Source organism: Dama dama, chromosome 29 (genome assembly GCF_033118175.1).
Source record: "Dama dama isolate Ldn47 chromosome 29, ASM3311817v1, whole genome shotgun sequence".
NCBI lineage: Eukaryota > Metazoa > Chordata > Mammalia > Artiodactyla > Cervidae > Dama > Dama dama.
The window spans coordinates 66,126,363-66,148,971 of record NC_083709.1 but is presented as its reverse complement, the minus strand read 5'-3'; the positions used below and the strand labels follow the sequence as shown (position 1 = coordinate 66,148,971).

Sequence of the window (22,609 nt, the reverse complement as noted above, 5' to 3'; positions counted from 1 at the left end):
TTTTATTTGAGTAGGAAAATATGTAATTCACTACAAGAGTAACTAAAGGAGTAAAAAATCCATTAACTATTATACTTTTCTCCCCCATCAGTTCCATCTCTCTTCATTTTATATTCTCAGAAACACTCCTCATTATACAGAACATTATGCAATGCTCTTTGCATCTGATCATCAGAGCTAGATCAATCATTACTTTAAAAAAAAAAAAACTCCTTTAAGTTTCTGAACCATGAATAAACCATAGATCACAAACCTTTTGAAGACGGTTTTTCCTTAGCACAAAAACTGTAACAAGAAATAAGAGAAACTCATCATTTGCATTTGTTTAGGTTTCATGGCTTATAAAAATTATCTCATTAAGCTTGAGATATAGGGAAAGGTAATTATCCATTTACAGTTGAGAAAACTAAGGCTCTGAGAAATATTAAGTGGAAAAAAAACAGACCTGGGAATCATGTGTTTTGATTCTAAGTCCTGAATTTAAGGCCCATTCCCATCCTTTGGGTGAACATTTCTCCATTTTAAACCACAGGATTCTTTTTTTGTTTTGTAGAATGTCTCCCCTTTGTTCAAGAAAATGAAGGTCTAATCTCCTTGGCTACCTTGCCTGAGGCAACATATGGGGCCACCCAGGTTGTACACTGCATACCTTCAGTGGTTACCATTCACAGACCGCAATGGGAACTGTGGCCCTGGAGTTGTACAAGGTCAAGATACTGGTGTTGACTTTTCTAATACCTGCTAACAAGGCCTGTACTTGAATTTCTATCTTGTACTTGGTCACTGAGTGACAGCGTGGCAAACTCTTAAGAAGTCAGGCTTGGAGAGAAGACAGTGGCATGCAAAATGAAAGATTATACATAAGTAGCTTTGGATCTGTGATTTTTTTTTTTTTTAGTAGCAGATTCAGTTTCCTAATTATGCTGGGCTTAGCTCATGCCAAAAGTATTTGAATTTGAAATTCCTTAAGGACTTAATTGAAAATGAAAGCTAACATATTAAAGGCATGTTGACCACCGGGCAGCCAAAACTAATGACAAAGTGTCTACAAGCTAAAAGCTTAGGCATTTTACGTAAATAGGCAAGAGGAGAGCTCTATTATTAAACTTAATAATAAAAGTGCTAAGTCACTCGGTCATGTCCAACTTTTTGTGACTCTATGGACTGTAGCCTGCCAGGATCCTTTGTCCATGGGGTTCTCCAGGCAAGAAAACTGGAATGGAAGGAAGGAAGGAAATACATTTTTCTTCCCCAGGGGCTCTTCCTGACCCAGGGATTGAACCCAGGTCTCCTGCATTGAAAGCAGATTCTTTACCATCTTATCTACCAGGGAAGCCCAATCATAAATGCTGCTGCCGCTGCTGCTAGGTCACTTCAGTTGTGTCCGACTCTGTGCAACCCCATAGACGGCAGCCTACCAGGCTCCCACGTCCCTGGGATTCTCCAGGCAAGAACACTGGAATGGGTTGCCATTTCCTTCTCCGATGCATGAAACTGAAAAGTGAAAGTGAAGTCATTCAGTCATGTTCAACACTTAGCGATCCCAAGGACTGCAGCCTACCAGGCTCCTCCATCCATGGGATTTTCCAGGCAAGAGTACTGGAGTGGGTTGCCATTGCCTTCTCCGAATAATAAATAAGGTAACATTAATTCAGAGCTCACTATGTTGTCAGCACTTACATATCTTTTTTTCACTTAACCCTTAAAATAATCTTATGATTAGTATTACTACCATGAATACCACTGTATTATTAATACCAGTGTATTATTATTATTTCCATATTACAGATGATGAAACTATGGCAAAGCAGAGGCTAAATAACTTGCCAACATCACTCAGTGCAGTATCAGTTCAGTTCAGTCACTCAGTTGTGTCTGACTCTTTGCGATCCCATGAACCGCAGCACGCCAGGCCTCCCTGTCCATCACCAACTCCCGCAGTTCACCTAAACTCATGTCCATTGAGTTGGTGATGTCATCCAACCATCTCATCCTCTGTCATCCCCATCGCCTTCTGACTTCAATCTTTCCCAATATCAGGGTCTTTTCAAAAGAGTCAGCTCTTCTCATTAGCTGGCAAAAACACTGGAGTTTCAATTTCAACATCAGTCCTTCCAATGAACACCCAGGACTGATTTCCTTTAGGATGGACTGGTTGGATCTCCTTGCAGTCCAAGGGACTCTCAAGAGTCTTCTCCAACACCACAGTTCAAAACCATCAATTCTTCTGTGCTCAGCTTGCTTTATAGTTCCACTCTCAGAATCATACCTGACTAATGGTAAAACCATAGCCTTGACTGGACCGACCTTTGTTGACAAAGTAATGTCTCTGCTTTTTAATATGCTGTCTAGGTTGGTCATAACTTTCCTTCCAAGGAGTAAGCATCTTTTAATTTCATGGCTGCAATCACCATCTGCAGTGATTTTGGAGCCCAAAATAATAAAGTCAGCCACTGTTTCCCCATCTATTTCCCATGAAGTGATGGGACCAGATGCCATCATCTTAGTTTTCTGAATGTTGAGTTTTAAGCCAACTTTTTCACTCTCCTCCTTCACTTTCATCAAGAGGTTCTTTAGTTCCTCTTCACTTTCTGCCATAAGGGTGGCGTCATCTGCATATCTGAGGTTCCCGGCAATCTTGATTCCAGCTTGTGCTTCTTCCAGCCTAGCGTTTCTCATGATGTACTCTGCATATAAGTTAAATAAGCAGGGAGACAGTACACAGCCTTGACGTACTCCTTTTCCAATTTGGAATCAGTCTGTTGTTCCGCGTGCAGTTCTAACTGTTGCTTCTTGACCTGCATACAGATTTCTCAAGAAGCAGGTCAGGTGGTCTGGTATTCCCATCTCTTTCAGAATTTTCCACAGTTCATTGTGATCCACACAGTCGAAGGCTTTGACATAGTCAATAAAGCAGAAATAGATGTTTTTCTGGAACTCTCTTGCTTTTTCAATAATCCAATGGATGTTGGCAATTTGATCTCGGGTTCCTCTGCCTTTTCTAAATCCAGCTTGAAAATCTGGAAGTTCACAATTTATGTATTGCTGAAGCCTGGTTTGGAGAATTTTGAGCATTACTTTACTAGCGTGTGAGACGAGTGCAATTGTGAGGTAGTTTGAGCATTCTTTGGCATTGCCTTTCTTTGGGATAGGAATGAAGACTGACCTTTTCCAGTCCTGTGGCCACTGCCGAGTTTTCCAAATTTGCTGACATATTGAGTGTAGGACTTTCGCAGCATCATCTTTCAGGATTTGAAATAGCTCAACTGGAATTCCATCACCTCCACTAGCTTTGTCCATAGTGATGCCTCCTAAGGCCCACTTGACTTCCCATTCCAGGATGTCTGGCTCTAGGTGAGTGATCACACCATCGTGATTATCTGGGTCATGAAGATCTTTTTTGTACAGTTTTCTGTGTATTCTTGCCACCTCTTCTTAATATCTTCTGCTTCTGTTAGGTCCATACCATTTCTGTCCTTTATTGAGCCCATCTTTGCATGAAACTTTCCCTTGGTATCTCTAATTTTCTTGAAGAGACCTCTAGTCTTTCCCATTCTATTGTTTTCCTCTATTTCGTTGCACTGATTGCTGAGGAAGACTTTCTTATCTCTCCTTGCTATTCTTTGGAACTCTGCATTCAAATGAGAATATCTTTCCTTTGCTTTTTGCTTCTCTTGTTTTCACAGCTATTTGTAAGGTCTCCTAGACAGCCATTTTGCTTTTTTGCATTTCTTTTTTTGGGGGGATGGTCTTGATCCCTGTCTCCTGTACAATGTCACAAACCTCCATCCATAGTTCATCAGGTACTCTGTCTATCAGATCTAGTCCCTTAAATCTATTTCTCACTTCCACTGTATAATCGTAAGGGATTTGATTTAGGTCATACCTGAATGGTCTAGTGGTTTTACCCACTTTCTTCAGTTTTATTCTGAATTTGGCAATAAGGAATTCATGATCTGAGCCACAGTCAGCTCCCAGTCTTGTTTTTGCTGACTGTATAGAGCTTCTCCATCTTTAGCTGCAAAGAATATAATCAGTATGATTTCAGTGTTGACCATCTGGTGATGCCATGTGTAGAGTCTTCTCTTGTGTTGTTGGAAGAGGGTGTTTGCTGTGACCAGTGCATCCTCTTGGCAAAACTCAATTAGCCTTTGCCCTGCTTCATTCTGTACTCCAAGGCCAAATTTGCCTGTTACTCCAGGTATTCCTTGACTTCCTACTTTTGCATTCCAGTCCCCTATAATGAAAAGGACATCTTTTTTGGGTGTTAGTTCTAGAAGGTCTTGTTAGGTCTTCATAGAACTGTTCAACTTCAGCTGCTTGAGCATTACTTGTCAGGGCATAGACTTGGATTACTGTGATATTGAATGGTTTTCCTAGGAAACAAACAGAGATCATTCTGTGGTTTTTGAGATTGCATCCAAGTACTGCATTTTGGACTCTTTTGTTGACTATGACGGCTACTCCATTTCTTCTAAGGGATTCCTGCCCACAGTAGTAGATATGATGGTCATGAGTTAAATTCACCCATTCCAGTCCATCTTAGTTTGCTGTCCTAGAATGTTGACGTTCACTCTTGCCATCTCCTGTTTGACCACTTCCAATTTGCCTTGATTCATGGACCTAACATTCCAGGTTCCTATGCAATATTGCAGCAGTGGCCAAGAGGAGCTACCCCATGTCCAAGGTAAGGAGCAGCAGCTGTGCTTTGCTGGAGCAGCCGTCAAGAGATACCCCACGTCCAAGCTAAGAGAAACCCAAGTAAGACGGTAGGCACTGAGAGAGGGCATCAGAGGGCAGACAGACTGAAACCACAATCACAGACAACTAGCCAGTCTGATCACACGGACCACAGCTTGTCTAACTCAATGAAACTAAGCCACGCCGTGTGGGGCCACCCAAGACGGACGGGTCATGGTGGAGAGGTCTGACAGAATGTGGTCCACTGGAGAAGGGAATGGCAAACCACTTCAGTATTCTTGCCTTGAGAACCCCATGAACAGTATGAAAAGGCAAAAAGATAGGACACGAAAGATGAACTCCCCAGGTTGGTAGGTGCCCAATATGCTACTGGAGATCAGTGGAGAAATAACTCCAGAAAGAATGAAGGGATGGAGCCAAAGCAAAAACAACACCCAGTTGTGGATGTGACTGGTGATAGAAGCAAGGTCTGATGCTGTAAAGAGCAATATCACTCAGCTAGTAAGTGGCAAAGCCAGTACGGAACACAGATAGTCTGATTTCAAAGCCTGTACTTTTAACCACCACATTATTATGATTAATATAAAAATGTATACCAACAACTAGGGGATAACCAGGAATGGCAGGGAAAATGTGGGGAGAAAAACTGTGAGAAGTAAATATGAATAGAGAAGAAGCCCTCTTCTCTTGTCTCCCCTGAAGTGCAGTCACTTTGTGTTACAGCAGCCCCTTACCCATAATGTTCATATTCGGCAGAGAGCTAGTGGTAAGCAACAATTAACCATTGAACAGCCAAGGTAGACAACATGAAATTTATGCACTAAAGTATTTCAAGTCAAGCAAGGAGGGGCTATTTAATACAGTAATAAAAGGGGCTTCCCTGGTGGCTCAGTGGTAAAGCATCTGCCTGCCAAAGCAGGAGACGTGGGTTCGATCCCTGGTTGGGGAAGATCCCACAGGCTGCGGAATAACTAAGCTCGTGCACCACAACTACTGAGCTTGTGCTCTAGAGCCCAGGAGCTGCAACTACTGAAACCTCGCACCTGAAAGCCTGTGGTCCTCAACAGGAGAAGCCACTGCAATGAGAAGCCCGCACACTGCAACCAAGAGTGGCCCCTGCTCGCTGCAACTAGAGAAAAGCCCACAAAGCACCGGAGACACAGCACACCCATAGATAAGTAAATGTTTTAAAAACGATAGTAATAAAAGCCACATACAATTCAATAGCTCCAGAAGGCACTAGAAATAATACAGTATCATAACATGTAACACTGAGTCATCAAAATAAAGGTTAAAATTTGCTTAGTATATTCTATTTAAGAAAGTGAGAAAACATCTAACAAATTTTAGAAAGTGTTTCGTCTAAAATGGTTAGAACAGAAACATTGCTGAACAGAAAATAAATTTTGTTATCTGAAAAAATCATTTATTTTCCAGTGATGTTTATTTACTGATGTTTATGTACTTACTTCTGCCATTCTACTCTTTGGGAGTCTTCAGTTCAGTTGCTCAGTCATGTCTGACTCTTTGCAACCCCATGGACTGCAGCACGCCAGGCCTCCCTGTCCATCACCAAGTCCCAGAGTTTACTCAAACTCATGTCCATTGAGTCGGTGATGCTTGGGAGCCTTAACTCCTTGTCAATCTATAATCTTGAAGTATGGGAATTGTATTTTCTTTCCCTTTGAATACCTTCCAAAAAGCCTAGGGACTGGGGCTCTACACACTGTGAGAATTAGATTATCCCATCTTTATGCAGAAGTAAAAGGCCGTGAAATATTTCAAGTTATTTTCATTTTTTTAAGAAAGTTTTTCTTCCCCCACAAATAATACATTAGTACATTCTTATTTTAAAAACTTACACAAGACAGAGGAATACAAAATAAAACATTAAAGTCCCTTTTCATAATATCTACCACTACATCCCACTCCCCTTTCTAGAATCACTGTTAACGGTTTGCTATTCCTCTTTCCATAACTTTTACTTTGCATTTATGCACATTTATACAAATAAAGTACATAGTTTCAGAATTTTTTTCCATCTACAAACATGCCTACATTTTGTCATTTATTCAGGCCATCTTTTTGTCTATCAGTAAAGTCTTACAGTTAAGTTTTCTGCATTTCTTTTTATGTTTATTCTTAGACAGTTTAAGATTTTGTTCCTAATGTGAATGGACTCTATTATATTTTCTAATTTATAATTGCTACTGACTAAGAAAACTTTTGATTTTTGTATAATGATTATATACCTAGAAGTCCCTTAATTTTCATGAGGAGGCTATCAACTTTATCTCCAGCTTAGGTGGTTTTCATATCTGAATCTGCCCTGTGTCCTTAACAGCTCCCTCCTCATACACTGGTGCATTCAAAGGCTCTGAAAATGTACCATAGTCTCAGGATGTCTTCCTACGTTTTGTGTGCAAAACCTACTCCAACACATTCATTAGGATGGCTACTATTTTTTAAAAAAAGAAAAAAACACTATTGGCAAAGATGTGGAGAAATTAGAATGCAATTAGAAATCAGAATCCTTGTGCACTGTTGGTGGAAATGTAAAATGGTGCAGCTGATATGGAGAACAATATGGTGGTTTTTAAAAAAATTAAAAACAGAATTAGCATACAATGCAGCAATTCTACTTTACGATATATATCCAAAAGAACTGAAAGCAAGGACTTAAAGAGAGATTTGTATATTCATGCTTTTGGCAGTATTATTCACAATAGCTAAGGAGGAGAAGCAACCCAAATATCCACTGACAAATAGTTAAACAACATGTGACATGTTAAACAACACACATACACACATATGTATATAACAAAATATTATTCAGCCTTAAAAAGGAAGGAAATTATGACATGCTACAACATAGATGAACCTTAGGAACATTATGTTAAGTAAAATAAGCCAGTTGTAGAAAGATAAACACTGTATGATTATACTTTTATGAGGCACCTAGAGCAGTCCCATTCATAGAGACAGAAAGAAGAGTGGTGGTTGCCATCCTAGGGGCTGGCAATTGGGAGAAAGTGAGTTCAATGGGTACAGAGTTTCCGTTTTAAAGATGAAAAGATGGTCTTCCCTGGTGGTCCTATGATTAGGAGTCCTTGTAACGCAAGGAACGTGAATTTTTTTTGTTTGTTTTAATTCAGTCCTGTTTCTAAAACCCTCAGTTTGGGCCAGTGCTCTCTTCTAAGAAAGATCTGACAGATAAAGCACACAATTCTAGAATATAGACTATCTTTACTTCAGGTATAACTCTAAACTTAATGATGTTTAATATAAATTAAAAGCTTGAGATACAATATTTATGCAGAATTACTTGAAGGATATACACCTTGTCCACTTCTTAATATGAGTTAGTTTTTTTTTTCTATAATGCCAAGGCTTGACAGATGAACTCTAGAAACGTTGTGAACCTTCTAAAATTGTCTATACCTGTGCATTTTTTCTGAGGAGAGGTCCTAAGCTTTTAAAACTTTCTTAATAAGCTTTGCGTTTTTTTGTTTGTTTGTTTGTTTGTTTTTTAAAAAGAGCTAAGACTCTTTACATACTGTAAAATTTGTTGTTCCTTGGATTGAGGCAGATAATCAAAGCCTTACCTCAGTCTCATTGTTCTGCCCCAAACTCAGACTGGCTTTTATGGAACAATGCTTTGGCACTATGCCAACGGCCTACATTAAAGGACATCAAGCGAAAACAGCTTCAGGCCTAAAAATGTGTTTAGGTAAATACTACAGGCTCCCATAAAGACAGAGCAAGACAAAGATGGGCATAGATCTTAACCAGACAGCATGTCTGTAAAGGCACACATGTGCTGATGCCATCACTAGACAAAAACAGATTATGAACAGGCCAAGAAGAGTGAAAATTCCTATGTTAGAAAATCAGAGTCAAATCAAACACCATAGGATTTGGAAAGCCACAAATGTAGACATTAACGGCAATATTTGGGTAAATGTATATAACCTCTTGCATGTACATGAAGTATACATAAGCTTAAAAAGAATTCAAACTACATAAGGTTTCATGCGAAATATTAAACAACTCTCCCTTCTCAATCTCAGGATAATTCTCTTTTATACAACCCTCACATTCCTCTATTTAGCTAAAATCCATCCACCCATCCTTCAAAGCTCAGCTTTTAAAATTATAACAAGTGTAGCTCAAATGGAACTGATTTTGTTTTACCAAACCCAAAACAACTCCCTCTCCTCCTCAAACACACACACACTCTTTGGAAATCCTATAGCTCTTTTATTGTTTTTCAAATTCTTTAAAAGCATGTATGTCCACAAAGAACTACAAGAGAAAATTTTTCTTCTGTTAGAGAGAATCCTCTCATACAACAATCAATAGTTATTTTGTTGGAATTATGTCAAGAGTTTAGTTCCAGACCTTGGTAGAAAATCTAAGCTTTCTCCAAAACAGCCATATCAGAAAATGATACTAATATGACAAATTATCACACTAAGGATGCAAAGTACATGGTCCGGTAATGAAGAAATTAGTTTCTAAGTTAGGCCTCTATAAAAAGAGAAACAAGTTCAACAAAACCCTTTCAGTCATCCTCCCTTAAACTCACATGGAAACAGAACCACTGACAGAAGGGGTATTCAAATCATGATCCATTTTATAGAATGTCAATAATCCCAATTAATTCAATTAGCCAAGTGAAAGTTCCTGGTGGTCTATTTCTATTTCCCCTTGCAAGTTCATATATGAAAAACACTTTCTCATCTTTAGCTTTTGCATCACCGACTCGATGGACATGAGTTTGAGTAATCTCTGGGAGTTGGTGATGGACAGGGAGGCCTGGAGAGCTGCGATTCATGGGGTCGCAAAGAGTCACACATGACTGAGCGAATGAACTGAACTGAAAGACACTTCCACCATGGTTATCACAGCAGATCTTTGGCTTTCTCTCTTATATACCTTCAAAATTAAAGCACTTATCTGTCTGCCTCAAGTCTATAGGTAGAACATCCCTCTCACTGCCCTCTAAAAAGAACACTGAAACATTCCCCTCAAATGTGAATTAATATCATCAGTGGTTAAAACCAAAAATTTTCTATAATAATTTCAACTCTATAATTTTTTTTTCATCCCACCTTTGCAGCCAAAAATAGTCTCAAGCCAGGTCAGAGGGAAGTCGTCTGAGTCTTGCACCAAGAAGTTTCTTGGAAATTCAAAATTGTTAGAAGCTTCTTGGTCGCTTCAGTTCCATTCTGAGTGCTCTGAGAGCACAAGTTGCCAATTTCCTGGCTTTCTGAGTAGAACATGGTACAGTGTAGCACTAAGCAAATACTACTGTTGTTACTGAACTTTGGGTATCTCAGCAGATATGAGCTAAGCACTTACCTGAATTAAAAGGTTTATATATTTAATCTCAGAGAAACACCACCTAAGAATAAAACAAAAAACTCCTTGTCAGTTAGCTCAGGCCCTGCTGATAGAATAATACCTACAATTTGAAAAAATTTACTGTGAGCTGGATACTTTCCTACATGCTTTAGGTAGATGATCTTGTTTAATTTTTACTAAAATCTGGGCCTAAGAAGAGGGTATTATTCTTTTTAAAAGAGGAAAAACCCGAGGTCTAAGGTTAAGACGTGCTCAGGGACATACAATCAGAGAGTGGTAGAGTCACAGTGATAGAGATTTGAATCCTGCTTGGCTGACCCCTGGTGGCTCAGATGGTAAAGCGTCTGCCCGCAATGCTGGAGACCCAGGTTCCGTCCCTGGGTCGGGAAAATCCCCTGCAGAAGGAAACGGCAACCCACTCCAGTATTCTTGCCTGGAAAATTCCATGGACGGAGGAGCCTGGTAGGCTACAGTCCATGGGGTCGCAAAAAGTCGGACACGACTGAGCGGCTTCACTTCACTTCACTTGCCTGACCCCTGGTGACCATGATTCTATATCATCCTTCTCATACACATGACCCCAAATGAAGAGGTGATTGTCCAACAGAATGATGCTCAGCTGTGTTCTTTCTATAAAACTTAATAAGTGACCTTAAAAAAGAGGTGACTGTCAAGTAGGCATCTGTGGCGGTTACTGAGAATTCTGGTCACATGCCTGGTTCAGAAGTATAAACTAGAGCCTTAAATGCCCAGATGCTCCTCTTTGACAGATCTGGCACTGAGTCCAGGATGAAATCCAGTGTTCTACTATGATCCTGCATTTCATCATTCATTACTGCTTTACATTTGACCCAAAATCTCTTAAGACAATCTTTCCCAAAAGTATCATTCATGGATCAGTTGTTTCAAAGACAATTGAAAAATCCTTGTAGAAAATACAGATACCTGGCCCCCACCCTGGATGTACTGGATCAGGAGGAGGTATGACAATATGATACCCTAGAGGTGCTTTTGCCTGTTGAATTTTAGACTACTCATCACCTCGGAGCAAAAGAGCCAGGTAATCAAAAGGAAGTAAATGGAAAGCTAACCTCCAAGTCAGGCTGGTGTTAAGAAAAAGAACAGAGATCTTGTGAGTAGACATAGAGCCAAAACCTAGTTTGGGAACTGGAAAAGATCTTGGAAATTGTCTATTTCAATGGTTTTCTATCAGTGTTCCATGAAGCCATAGGAGTTATAAAATGGGATATCAGAAAAAGGAACCAGTAGTCAGAGTTTATAAAGTCCTAAAAAAGTGACTGCAGAAGTCCTACTGATAGATGTTTTGTAACCTGGATTCCTGTGTAAAATTTAAACTGAATAAACAGCTCTGCTGATTTAAAATAAAGGGGAGTTAAAAAAAAATATCGAGACCCAGCATGCATCCCAGACCAACTAAATCAAGTCTATGCAAGTTGTATTTTTCAGTATCAGGGGATTCCAACATATATCCAAAGCTGGGAACCACTGCAGTAACCTGATCTGTGCTCTGTCATTCGAGATAAAAGAAGACTAAGACCCAAAGAATTTAAAGGCGATCAGGATTCAAACCAGTATCTCTCAACTGCTAGCTCACCATTCCATATCATTCTCTCTCCTCAATCAGAATGAACCAACTATTCCTCTAAGGTAGAGAGCACACAAATCAAATTATCATGTAAGTTCCCATTTTCAGATCTCTGTATTTTTTTAAAGAGTACTTCATATACATTTTCTCTTCAGATTTTTACACAGGGGAAGTAGAAAGGGCAAGACTTAGGTTTTACAGATGAGGAAATCAAAGGTTAAGTAAGTTAACTTTCAGTGGCTTAAAGGTAGGGCCAGAATTTAAATCTTTATATTCTAACTTCTGGATTAAGTAAATTAAATTTGGCAAGTGATTATTGAATGCCCAGGGCATGTTAGCTAAGACATGGTCAAAAATGCAAAAAAATATCATCCATGCCCTCAATTAGTGTATAGTCTTCTTAGAAAGACAGAGACAACTAAAATACTGCACTGCCTGACTTAAGCCTTGGATTGGCAGAAACTGAAAACTTTCCTTGACTGGTCTTGATGACAAAGTCCAATTCTCTTCAGAATCAGTCTGTGGCTTCTAATTTCTTCCTGACTATGGCTATTTATTCCAGGGGACACAAGGATTTGAATATAGCTACTGCATCTCTAGACATGGCCATGCAGCTGAATATTCCTTGACAGGGGTAGAGAAGAAAGAATGGTGCAATTTCAGTGAGATTCATTTCATATTCTCCAAAGCCAAGGATATGACTCAGCAGAAGACTGGGAGATTCCAAGACAAAGGACTAGATAGAAAAGGAAGGGTATTCACAGAAATATTTTCTTTTCCACTGAACAGTCTACAATTTATAGACAGACACAGTTATCTATAAATAAACAACCGTTACAGTTGTTGAAGATAACTCCTGCATGCTAAAGGGGGAAATAGCATGTAGGTACTAATATTTGTATCTATGATTCGGATGACAGAGAAGGTCACAGATGGACAAGAGTACTCAAAGAGAACTTTTTCATGAGGAATTCATCAGCCATTGCAAAATGTTGCCATGAAGATTTTGTTACATAAAAGATAACGAGAAAACCAGGAACTCCTGTTGTATTACTGGACTGAAAGAGCTGGCCAGGAACAGTCCCCCACAGTTTTTCTCAAACTTTAATATGTATCAGAATCACGTGGTGGCTGTCCCCCCTCCCCCTCCTCTGGCCCTCGACCAGAGATTCCAATTCAGCAGGTCTGTGGTGGTGCCCAAGAATTCATCTCTCTTACAAATACAGGGGATGCTGATGCTGTTCAGATCTAATATTTTGAAAACTGCTTGTGTATCAGAAAGTCTACACTATACTGGGCTTCCCTGGTAGCTCAGCTGGTGAAGAATCCGCCTGCAATGCCAGAGACCCTGATTTGACTTCTGGGTCAGGAAGATCCCCTGGAGAAGGGATAGGCTACCCATCCCAGTATTCTTGGGCTTCCCTGGTGGCTCAGCTGGTAAAGAATCTGCCTGCAATGCGGGAGACCTGGGTTTGATCCCTGGGTTGGGAAGATCCCCTGGAGAAGGGAATGGCAATCCACTCCAGTATTCTGCCCTGGAGGATTCCATGGGGTTGCAAAGAGTCAGACACGACTAAGTGACTTTCATTTTCACACTTTATATTATACTGGATACACACACACTTGTAAATTATGGCAATTTAGTTAACTCCCTATTGTTGATTTTGTAAATGATACTCTCTATACCCACCTAACAGCCAAAAAAAGATTACTCAGCATGAAGTTATGGCTAGTCACCTAAAGAGACAATCTGTTCTAGAGCAGAAATATATGCGTTTGGACATTCCAGAGATTCTCACTCGAGACAACAGGCCCCAGGTTGAGAACCCCTTACTTGTATGCTAATGCTTCAAAAATATGTATCTTCAGCCTGAATTTTTATCCTGAGCTTTAGTAGTGCATATTCAAATATCTATTTCACATCTGTATTTGGATGTCACACAATTGCCTCAAAATCTACGTGTATTGAGGAGTGACTGTTTAATAGGGATGGCATTCCTTCTTCGCAGATGAAGAAGTTCTGGGATTTCCTTGGTGATGCAGTGGGTAAGAATCTGCCTGCCAATGCAGGGGTCACAGGTTCAATCACTGGTTCAGGAAGATTCCACACGGCATGGAGCAACTAAGCCCCTGCGACATAACAACTGAGTCTGCACTTACTATAGCGCTCACAAGCCCAAATGCGGTCTGTGTGCCGAAACCAGTGAAGCCCGTGTGCCTAGAGCCCGTGCTCCACAACAAGAGAAGCCATGGGAATGAGAAGCCCATGCACCACAACCAAGAGTAGCCTCTGCTCGCTGCAATTAGAGAAAGCCCACACGAAGCAACAAAGACCCAGTGCAGCCCAAAATAAATAAACACAATTACATAAAAAAGTTCTGGAACCAGACAGTAATGACGGTTGTGAAACACTGTGAATATACTTAGTGTCATGTAACTGTACACTTTCAAATGGTGTATTTAACATAACATGCATTTTACAATGAAAAATCTACATTTACAAAACTGACATTATCACCTCCATTCTCAACCTCCCACACATCCCAAATTTGTGCTTTCTCTTATATTTCCTGTCTTTGGACATCTATTACTAGTCTTATTATTTACCTAGTAGCCCATGCCAGAAACCCGAGTCATCTCTGACAATGCTCTTTCATTCTCCCACTTAACAATCAATCATGAAGTTCTGTACATTCTCCCTCATTAATAAAAAGTTAACTTGGAATAGTCCGCTACCACTATCCCCAAAGCTTCTACTTAAGTTCAGGCCACCATTATTAGCCTCATAGTCTCCAGCAGTTTTGTTCGTTCCCACCTTCCACCTAAACCCCACTTCAACTGACTCTTCTTCATCTTGCCATAGTGACTTATCTTGCTGCTTAAAAACCCACCACTGCCTTCAGGATAAATTCTTCATGATCTGGCCTCTGCCTACTTCTCTGCTTTATCTCTAACCATTGTCCTACACAAAGCCAAAATTCAGTGATATAAGCTACCTGCAATTTCCAGCTCATCACCAACTTTTTTTTTTTTTTTCAAACCCAAGTGCCAAGTACACATATCACTCTAAATTCCTAGAACTTCATTTCCCTCTGTTTAGACTTGGCTAAGTTCTACGGAAAAGACTGAATTTACATCATCTTGCTCAGGAAGCCTTTCAGATGCCCCAAGGATGATGTCCTTATTATGAGCTTCTATGTTTACTCATATCTTAATATTACGCTTTAAGTTGAAGTCATCTGTCTCCTTTAAAGACCACATTATCCTTGAGGGTAGGGACTACATATCAATGCATCTCCAGTGCCTAAAACAGTACATAGCATGTGGTATGTTCTAAATAAATATTTTTAAATGAACAAGTGATACCCTAGTGAATAACAGAAACCCTGATATCAGAAGTTACACAACTTTCCAATGACTTCCTACCTTACTCTGTTTAAAAGCCAAAGTCATTACGATGGGCTACAGAGTTCTGACTTCATCTCCTGGTATTCTCCCCTTCATTCACTCAGTTCCAGCAACCCTTTGAAGCCTTGACTGGAAAAGCATTTCAGCCAAGGAGCCATTTAGGCACATGCATTAAGGAAGGAACTAAAATACACTGAGCCTCCAGCATGTGCTAGGCACTTTCATGTAGGCACTTTCACACGATCCTCACAATCACTCTAGGACAAAGGCAATACACCGCCATTCCCATTGACTGAGTAAAATTTTGGACAATGACAGCTAAAGAGACTAAGCCTAAGAGTAGATTTTGAATTTGAACAGAGGGATAACTTCCTTGGAAAGGGTCCATAGTGACTTTTCCTCCCCTAGATATCTTGTATGCTGGTTATTCTGTTTGCTGGGCCTCCTCCGAGCCAACTCCCTCTGCCCTGCTCTGGGAAGCTGACCTCAATGAACTACATTATCCAAACTACCTTGCCCCGGGCTTCTGTCTGGGTTTTGTCAATTTAAGGTACCAGCTGGAGAATAGAGGGCAAGAGGAGAAAGGTTAGGGCATTTATTCCTCTACCTTCCTGCTGCCTTGTCTAGGTCCTTATGATGCCTGCTTAACACTTACGGCTATAGCTTCCTGTCGGACAGTCTCCCAAACTGTAGTTCTCACTGGGCCCTGGTAACAACACTCCCCTTTCTTACCCTTGAGGCGTAGGAGTGCTACTGATTCACCACTGTTGGGTTTCACCATTTCTTTTTAGTTTCTGTTAACAATGATCATATGTCTGTAAATCATCCTTTGGTTAAACTCTCTTAAATTCTTTTGAATCCACCAATTATTTTCCTATAAGGACTCCTGACTGATACACTAGGAAAACAATAAATGTCATGTTCTTCTCCTTTGTTCTTCCACTCATTAAATTTCCAGTGTCTTCAATCAAGTCTCCTTCCTCTCCTCTAACCTGAAGCTTCCCATTTTTCCATGCCTACGTGGTGTCCCAAGAAGTCTAAGCATCGATTACCCACAGAGCAACACTGCTGTTACTATTCTGCTGAAACTCAAGTGACATTGGCACTCTGTTGTCCCTGTAGTTCTAAGACTGCTTGGCTCTGTTAGTCTTAGCATCCTGGCAGGACAATAAACTCACTGCAGAGAAATTGAGCAATTGTAATCTCCAAACAAACAAATTTTAGCTCAAGAGAACCTTAGACTTTACCTTGGCTGAAGTGAAAGTCATTCAGTCATGTCTGACTCTTTGCAACCCCATGGACTGTAGCCTGCCAGGCTCCTCTATCCAAGGAATTCTCCAGGCAAGCATACTGGAGTGGGTAGTCATTCCCTTCTCCAAGGGTCTTCCTGACCCAGGGATCGAACCCAGGTCTTCTGCATTGCAGGCAGACTCTTTACTGTCTGAGTCAACAGGGAAGCCATGTTATCACTCAGTCACATCCAACTCTGTGTGAACCCATGGACTGTAGCCCACCAGGCTCCTCTATCCATGGAATTCTCCAGGCAAGAATACTGGAGTGGGTTGCCAATCCCTTCTCCAGGGGATCTTCCCAAACCATGGATCGAACCTGGGTCTCCCCCATTGCAGGCAGATTCTTTACCAACTGAGCCACCAGGGAAGACTTTACCTTGTCTCAGCACCTTACTTTACAGATGGGAAGGGTCAGGCTCACATAGGGAGGCTCACGGCTCTACAGCTGCAGACTTAAGTTCATCATCTAAACTCTGCCTGCTACTTCACCAGGCTGTGATACTGCACTGGGTACCTAACGGGCACTCAATATGATTACTCACTCCTAAATTCATACGGGCTTTGCTTTGTTCAATACTAGGCTCCATGCCTCGATGAGTACCTGGTACATATGATGTACATAGCACAGATTTATTGATTTTGAATCCAGGACACAGAAAGACAAGTTCCTTGGAAGTTATCAGAGCTCAGAGGATCATTTGTAATAATGATAATAATCCCTTATACACCTAAAGAAAATGTATAGTTTTCAAAGTGCTTTCCAATTTAAAAAAGCCCATTTGATCCCTTTGAGGTAAACACAGCAGGGATGCGTAGTCCGTTTAACAGATGCAAGCAACCAGCCTTTGAAAGGTTCAAAGTCAAGGTCCCCTGACTGGTATGTAGCAGAGCGGAGACTCCTGTTCATGTTTTCTGACTCCCAATTCAATACCACCTCCACGACTCCACGTTGCTTCTTTAGCTTAGCCATGCTGCTTGAAGAAAAGGAGCTGGGGGGTTCATTCACGGAGCTAGCCCAAATATTCACAATGACCAGGTGAATTATACACTGATGCTGATAGAAATGATTTTTCTTTTTAAAAAATCCACGTAGAGGTACTTCTATTCCACTTTTGATTAGATACAGTCCGTAGAATACCTCCAACTCGATACTACAAGGCTTGTTATTTCCCACCGAGAGGACAGTTACCATCTATGTGGTCTGGAGTGAAGGAGACAGCACTTTTGAGACATCACTTTCAGTACAGACTAAAGTCAGGCCCTTTTAAAACCAGGTGTTCAGAGAAACAGCACCTTGTTTCTCAGCCTGACGCCACCAGAGAGGAGCTGTCACATGATTTCTTCAAGATCAAATGCACCAAGAAGCCATCTGCAGTTTTTCTGATTGAATTCTCTTATAAAGAACACTTTAAAACAGATTTCACCCTGGGTTTTAACTACTAGTATGATCTCTGATCCTAATCAGGGGATCACAGAAACCAAAGATAACTTAAACATATATCCAGCCTCTTTGGATTTTAGTTTCCATTAAGAGCTCAGAGTATTGGTACAGAAAATTACCCAAAGTCTTACATCAGGGATTACAAACTCAAATGCCTCCCAGGCACCAGGTAAATAAAGTAAAATCCAGTATGACAAAATAAGGAATAATGGAGTCTACTCAGTGCTTTTTGGGGGGGCCATTACTTGTGGCATGCCGGATCTTAGTTCCTGGGCCCATTCCCCCTGCACTGAGAGCAAAGTCTTAACCACTGGACCACCAGGGAAGTCCCTGGAGTCTATATAAACTGTAGAAAACTAATTTGCTAGTTGCTTCTGAGCTCCAACCACCTGTCATTTTCCGGGTACATGAGTTAACAGCTTTTCCAATCCCTCCCCTCCCCCCCACAGGAAATATGCATTTTTTAAATGTTAATTTTTTTTTTTTAAGTTAGTTAATAATTCAAAAATGCAAGTCTTTTGTAGGCTATCAACCAGAGTTTGACTTTTCCTTATGGGGTAGGTTTCCAGCTCCATATGAGAGAGGAATGATAGCAAACGTGCCACTTTCAAGTCAAATATGGCATAGGATTCACGGCTTCCTTCTCAGAGACTCTGTGGAAAATGCTGGAAAAGTGGACAGAAAACTCCTCGAGTTAGTAGGAATGTACCTTGACTGGGGGTCTGGGGGATATCTGCTTTATTAACTAGACAAACAGATACCCTCTGGAAGGAATCTGCGGGGGAAGATCCCCTCTGCTAGGTATCTGGGCAGATAAGTCTCTGAAGCACCCAGGAAACCCATATACTCCAGTGTGGGGATGGGGAGGATTGGGAGAACAGTTTACAAGTATAAAGACAGACAGTTACTGGGAAATATACAGAGTGCGATATGACGGGTACAATCTCTTCAGTCTCGGGACGGAGGTGATAACCTCTCCTCGGGCGCCCCCTTCGGGCGCCTCTTTCTCACCATCGCTCCGCAGCCGTCGACTCCAGGGAACGCCCGCCATCTCAACGCACCTTTCTGCGCAGGTGCCCGGGAGCCCCACTAACCAGCCCAGAGAGAGCCCCGCCTCCCGCCACACCGCTCCGCCCCAAGCCGGCCGCCAGCCACGCCCCCTTTCAGAGCGCTGCTCTTCCCATAGGAAAGGCTCCTCCGCTTGTGACTGCGGGGAGGAGGAAAGAGCCGCTGGTCCAAATCTATCGTTATATTAGAAAGTCATTTCTACAGCTTTCCACACTTTACCGGAATTACCAGATCCCAAAGGCTGCTACAAGATAATTTATTACAGACTAGTCAATAATTTCTTTTAACAATGGCACATACAATTTAAAACAGCAAAGATGCTTCGTTTCTTGTTTCATGTAATGGCTAATGCAGAGTCCTCAAGAAGTCCAAGAGGCTGCTATGAGGATACTGAAGGATCATGTCACATCTCTGAGCAAGGGCCTGGGAAGTCCGCATGGCTCCCTGGGAGTGTTGAGCCCCCCTCCCCCGCTGCTCCCCGTCCCCCCCAATCCAGCCTGTACCAAGGGATCATAGTCTAAGTTCCTTCTGTAGAGTTGAACGGTTTATGAGGGGGACAGCGGCTGACCTAGATGAAAGGGAGTGAGGACGAAGGCTAGATTCTGTCCGCAAGGGGAAGGACCACCAGAAGGCAGTGGCCGTAGGTGAACAGGGCTCCTTCTAGACTGATTTCCACAATTTTTGGCTTTGTTCAGGGTTTATCTATGAAGAAGCCCTCTCTCCTGGATTCTTCAACTAGCTCTCAGATATGTATACTTAAGAGCCTCTCATGTCCTGAAGCATCACTCCCCTTCCTAAAGGAGTAAGGTAGGGAGACTCCTGGGCAGGTGGCCCCTGGTGCTTGGGTTCCAAAGAAATTCTGCGCAGGCCTCTGAAGCACCATGTGAACCTGGTTCTACTCATGACAGCTAATCTGGGGGAAGAGATGAGCATAGCTCATTGCTGAAAGGTATCTTGTTCGGTCTCAATGCCCTGTACTCACTTGAGCCACTCTACACTGCTGGGTTCTGCTCAAGGGATGGTCTGCATTCACTTCTGTGTGTTCCTGTCTTGGCCACACTCCAGTTCAGACTACAGGGCTCAGCAATACCTGTAGACTCAACGGATTACTTACCTAATTAGGCACAAGCTCCAGGCCCCCTAAACGTGTTCCTCTAATGATTGGTACGTATGGATCTAACTGGATTAGGTGTGGTATGGAGAGGGGGAGAAAAGGGTGTGGGAGTGACGGATCTCTACCAAGAATGGCTGACACTCTCAGAAATGTCTGCCCCTCCGTGAAAAATCTCCCTGTGTGGTAAGCCCCACAGCCCAGCTCCTAGCACCACAGACCTGCTGGTCAGGGATTCAGACCCTTTCTGTGAAAAGCCACACTCACACCACCCTAGATTTTTCCTTAAACATTCCTAACTGAATGAATCAGCCTCTTGACTGTGAGGATCTAAGGTGACTACGTAGTTAAGTCCTACTATCCCTGACTTGTGGAACTGGTGCCCTCTGGTCGGCACAGCAGCTTGGGTGCTCAGCTCCCCTCCTCCATGGAACGAGACTCCGATTTGAGCTTCACAAACTCCCGGGCCACTTCGTCGTTGCTCCTCTGAGACAGAATCCGGAGAATGGTCACGCCTGTCTCATCCATGTGGATCTTCCGGCCCAGGGGGCACCAGCAAGCACAGCTGCCCTTGGCTGCCACATCCCTCAGAGGCATCACAGCCAACCCCAGCACACGGTCCTCCCGCGCAAAGCAGTAATCCTTCACGCATATTTGCAACTCATAGGCTTCTGGCCCCTCTTCATTTCCCAGGAGGCTGTGAGCACAGGGTAGATGGAAGATAGGAGACCAGAGATGAGGGCGTCCTCAAATGAATTCACCCCAGCCACCATCCAGCCCATCCCTTCTCTCCTCTCTTAATTCTTACTCCACAGATCACCCCCATCCCAAAGTCCTTCAGATCCCCCAACCATAACTTACAAGTGAAACGTCTCGTTGTACTTGGGAGCCCAGTTGTTACTTTTTGACTTGGTTGTGAACTTCCTCTTTTTATCACTTTGGTGAGGGCCAACCATGGTGACTTCCACAAAGGGCCGGAACATACCTGCTGTCTGCCACTTGAGGTCATTGGCAGCCACCACTACACAAACATGGAAACCTGTGAGGCAACCCATCACGCATTCCCAGTTCTTGAGTCCCCAGCTGGGATTCCCCTTGGAGAAGGGCTAAGCTGAAGGGTCAGGATAAGCAGTCCCTGCCTGACTGATGGGGCCACTGGACAAGAAAAGGTCTCAAGCCTGTGTATCCATGCCACTCACCTTTCACCGTGACCTTGTGCTCTCCAGTTCCAGGATGTGTAAACAAGTCCACCTGAATAGAGACTTCTCCCACAGGATCATCCACACCGGAGCCTGGCGGGCAGAGGGACAGATGGTTCCCTACTGGAGAACTGGAAGACTTTACGCCCAGTTACTCCAGGTAAAACCAAGAGCTGGGAGGCTACTATTCTACACCCTAAAGCAAGAAGCAGTCACCCACAGAAGCTATGGAGATGTGAGCCACGGGGAAAGAAAAAGAAAAGAGATGAAGAATGAGGCTGTGTATTAAAATACAAGTCAGGGTGAGAACATTTTAGGTGAAACTTCTTCCAAAACTACAACTGGAATCTCTCAGGTTCTCCAGACTTCTCTTATCTCCTGGGCTGAAGAACTTTTCATTGAAAGATGTTGGGAAAGGACAGTGCCGCCATCCTATATTTTGGTCTGAATATTGTGTCCACCCCGCGGTTTCTCAGCAGAACAATGCGGGTCCCGTCTAGCCCAAAGCAGCACCTTCCCACCTATGGGCTGCACACAGTGACTTCTTCCTACTCAAACCTGGGCCTCTCCACACACAGCTCCCCAGTGCCCCCTGGCAGTCTGCAGGCTCCTCTCAGTAGAGGCCTCACTCTATTTGGGGAAAACCCCGGTACTCTACATCCCAGATAAAATTTATTTTTTGTCCTCAGATGGAGCAGTGGGGGAATTCTGAAGACAACTATTGTTAACCCCGTCTCGGAGTGTACAAATACACTGCCCATCTCTGAGACTTGGGATAGAACTTCTGACCTTTGACATCTGGTTCCCTCAGCCCCACCTTAAGCAGCTCATTCTAGTTCACAGGGGACAGTGTTAGCCCGTGTTCGATTCACATCTGCAGGTGTATAACGTACCCTTTTCCAGCTGAATGTCCTCATTGGCAGTAAACCTAATACCTTTCCCATCGTGCACTACGTGAGGACAGGCAAGCCAAGAGGCAGCAGCGGCAGGACAGAGAGAGAAGAATCAGTTAGAGTCTAAGAAGTCCACAGGCATCCAGAGCAGCGCTACACTTATTCCGAGGGAGCACAGAGATGGAGCAGGGTGGAGAGAAGTCCGAGAACTGGGGCCGGTGACTGCTCCAGACTATACTGAACAGTTTGCACATCACGGACAAGGCGGTAGAGTATACAGAAGGTTCTGAGACCGGCGGACACAACAGAGAAAGCTGTGGGCCCTAATTTCCTAGGCTCTGAATAACAAAGCAGTGGGTGGAACACACACACACACATACACACACACACACACACACACACACACACTCACACACACACACACGACTGCAGACTCCCTATGGTCACCGCCCTTGCCTGGTCTTGCTTCCTGGGTGCCCACTCCAGCCTCGCCTCATCTTTATACCTAGCTCAAAGCTCAGTG

General features: G+C 42.6%; 2 protein-coding genes across 5 annotated transcripts in view; both read right to left on the bottom strand.

The window, feature by feature from the left end:
• LOC133048775 (phospholipid-transporting ATPase FetA-like) overlaps positions 1–18,866 on the bottom strand; it is a 106,394-nt gene extending 87,528 nt beyond the window's left edge. Inside the window, exons 1-2 of the mRNA XM_061132535.1 lie at positions 18,724–18,866; positions 17,218–17,384 (exon numbers count right to left, since the gene is read on the bottom strand). Of these exons, the coding sequence (XP_060988518.1) occupies positions 17,218–17,384; positions 18,724–18,866 (310 nt within the window). The remainder of the gene's footprint in view (positions 1–17,217; positions 17,385–18,723) is intronic.
• A 256-nt stretch (positions 18,867–19,122) lies between these two features.
• The window catches only part of UNC13B (unc-13 homolog B), a 202,054-nt gene continuing 198,567 nt past the window's right edge, over positions 19,123–22,609 (bottom strand). For 3 of the 4 annotated variants that reach the window (XM_061132177.1, XM_061132175.1, XM_061132176.1), the window contains 3 exons: positions 21,194–21,286; positions 20,856–21,015; positions 19,123–20,691 (listed from right to left, as the gene is read on the bottom strand). In XM_061132177.1, coding sequence (XP_060988160.1) covers positions 20,406–20,691; positions 20,856–21,015; positions 21,194–21,286 — 539 coding nt within the window. In that variant the 3' untranslated portion in view covers positions 19,123–20,405. Of the gene's footprint in view, positions 20,692–20,855; positions 21,016–21,193; positions 21,287–22,086; positions 22,144–22,609 lie in introns of all 4 variants that reach the window. The other variant, XM_061132174.1, reaches the window with a different exon arrangement.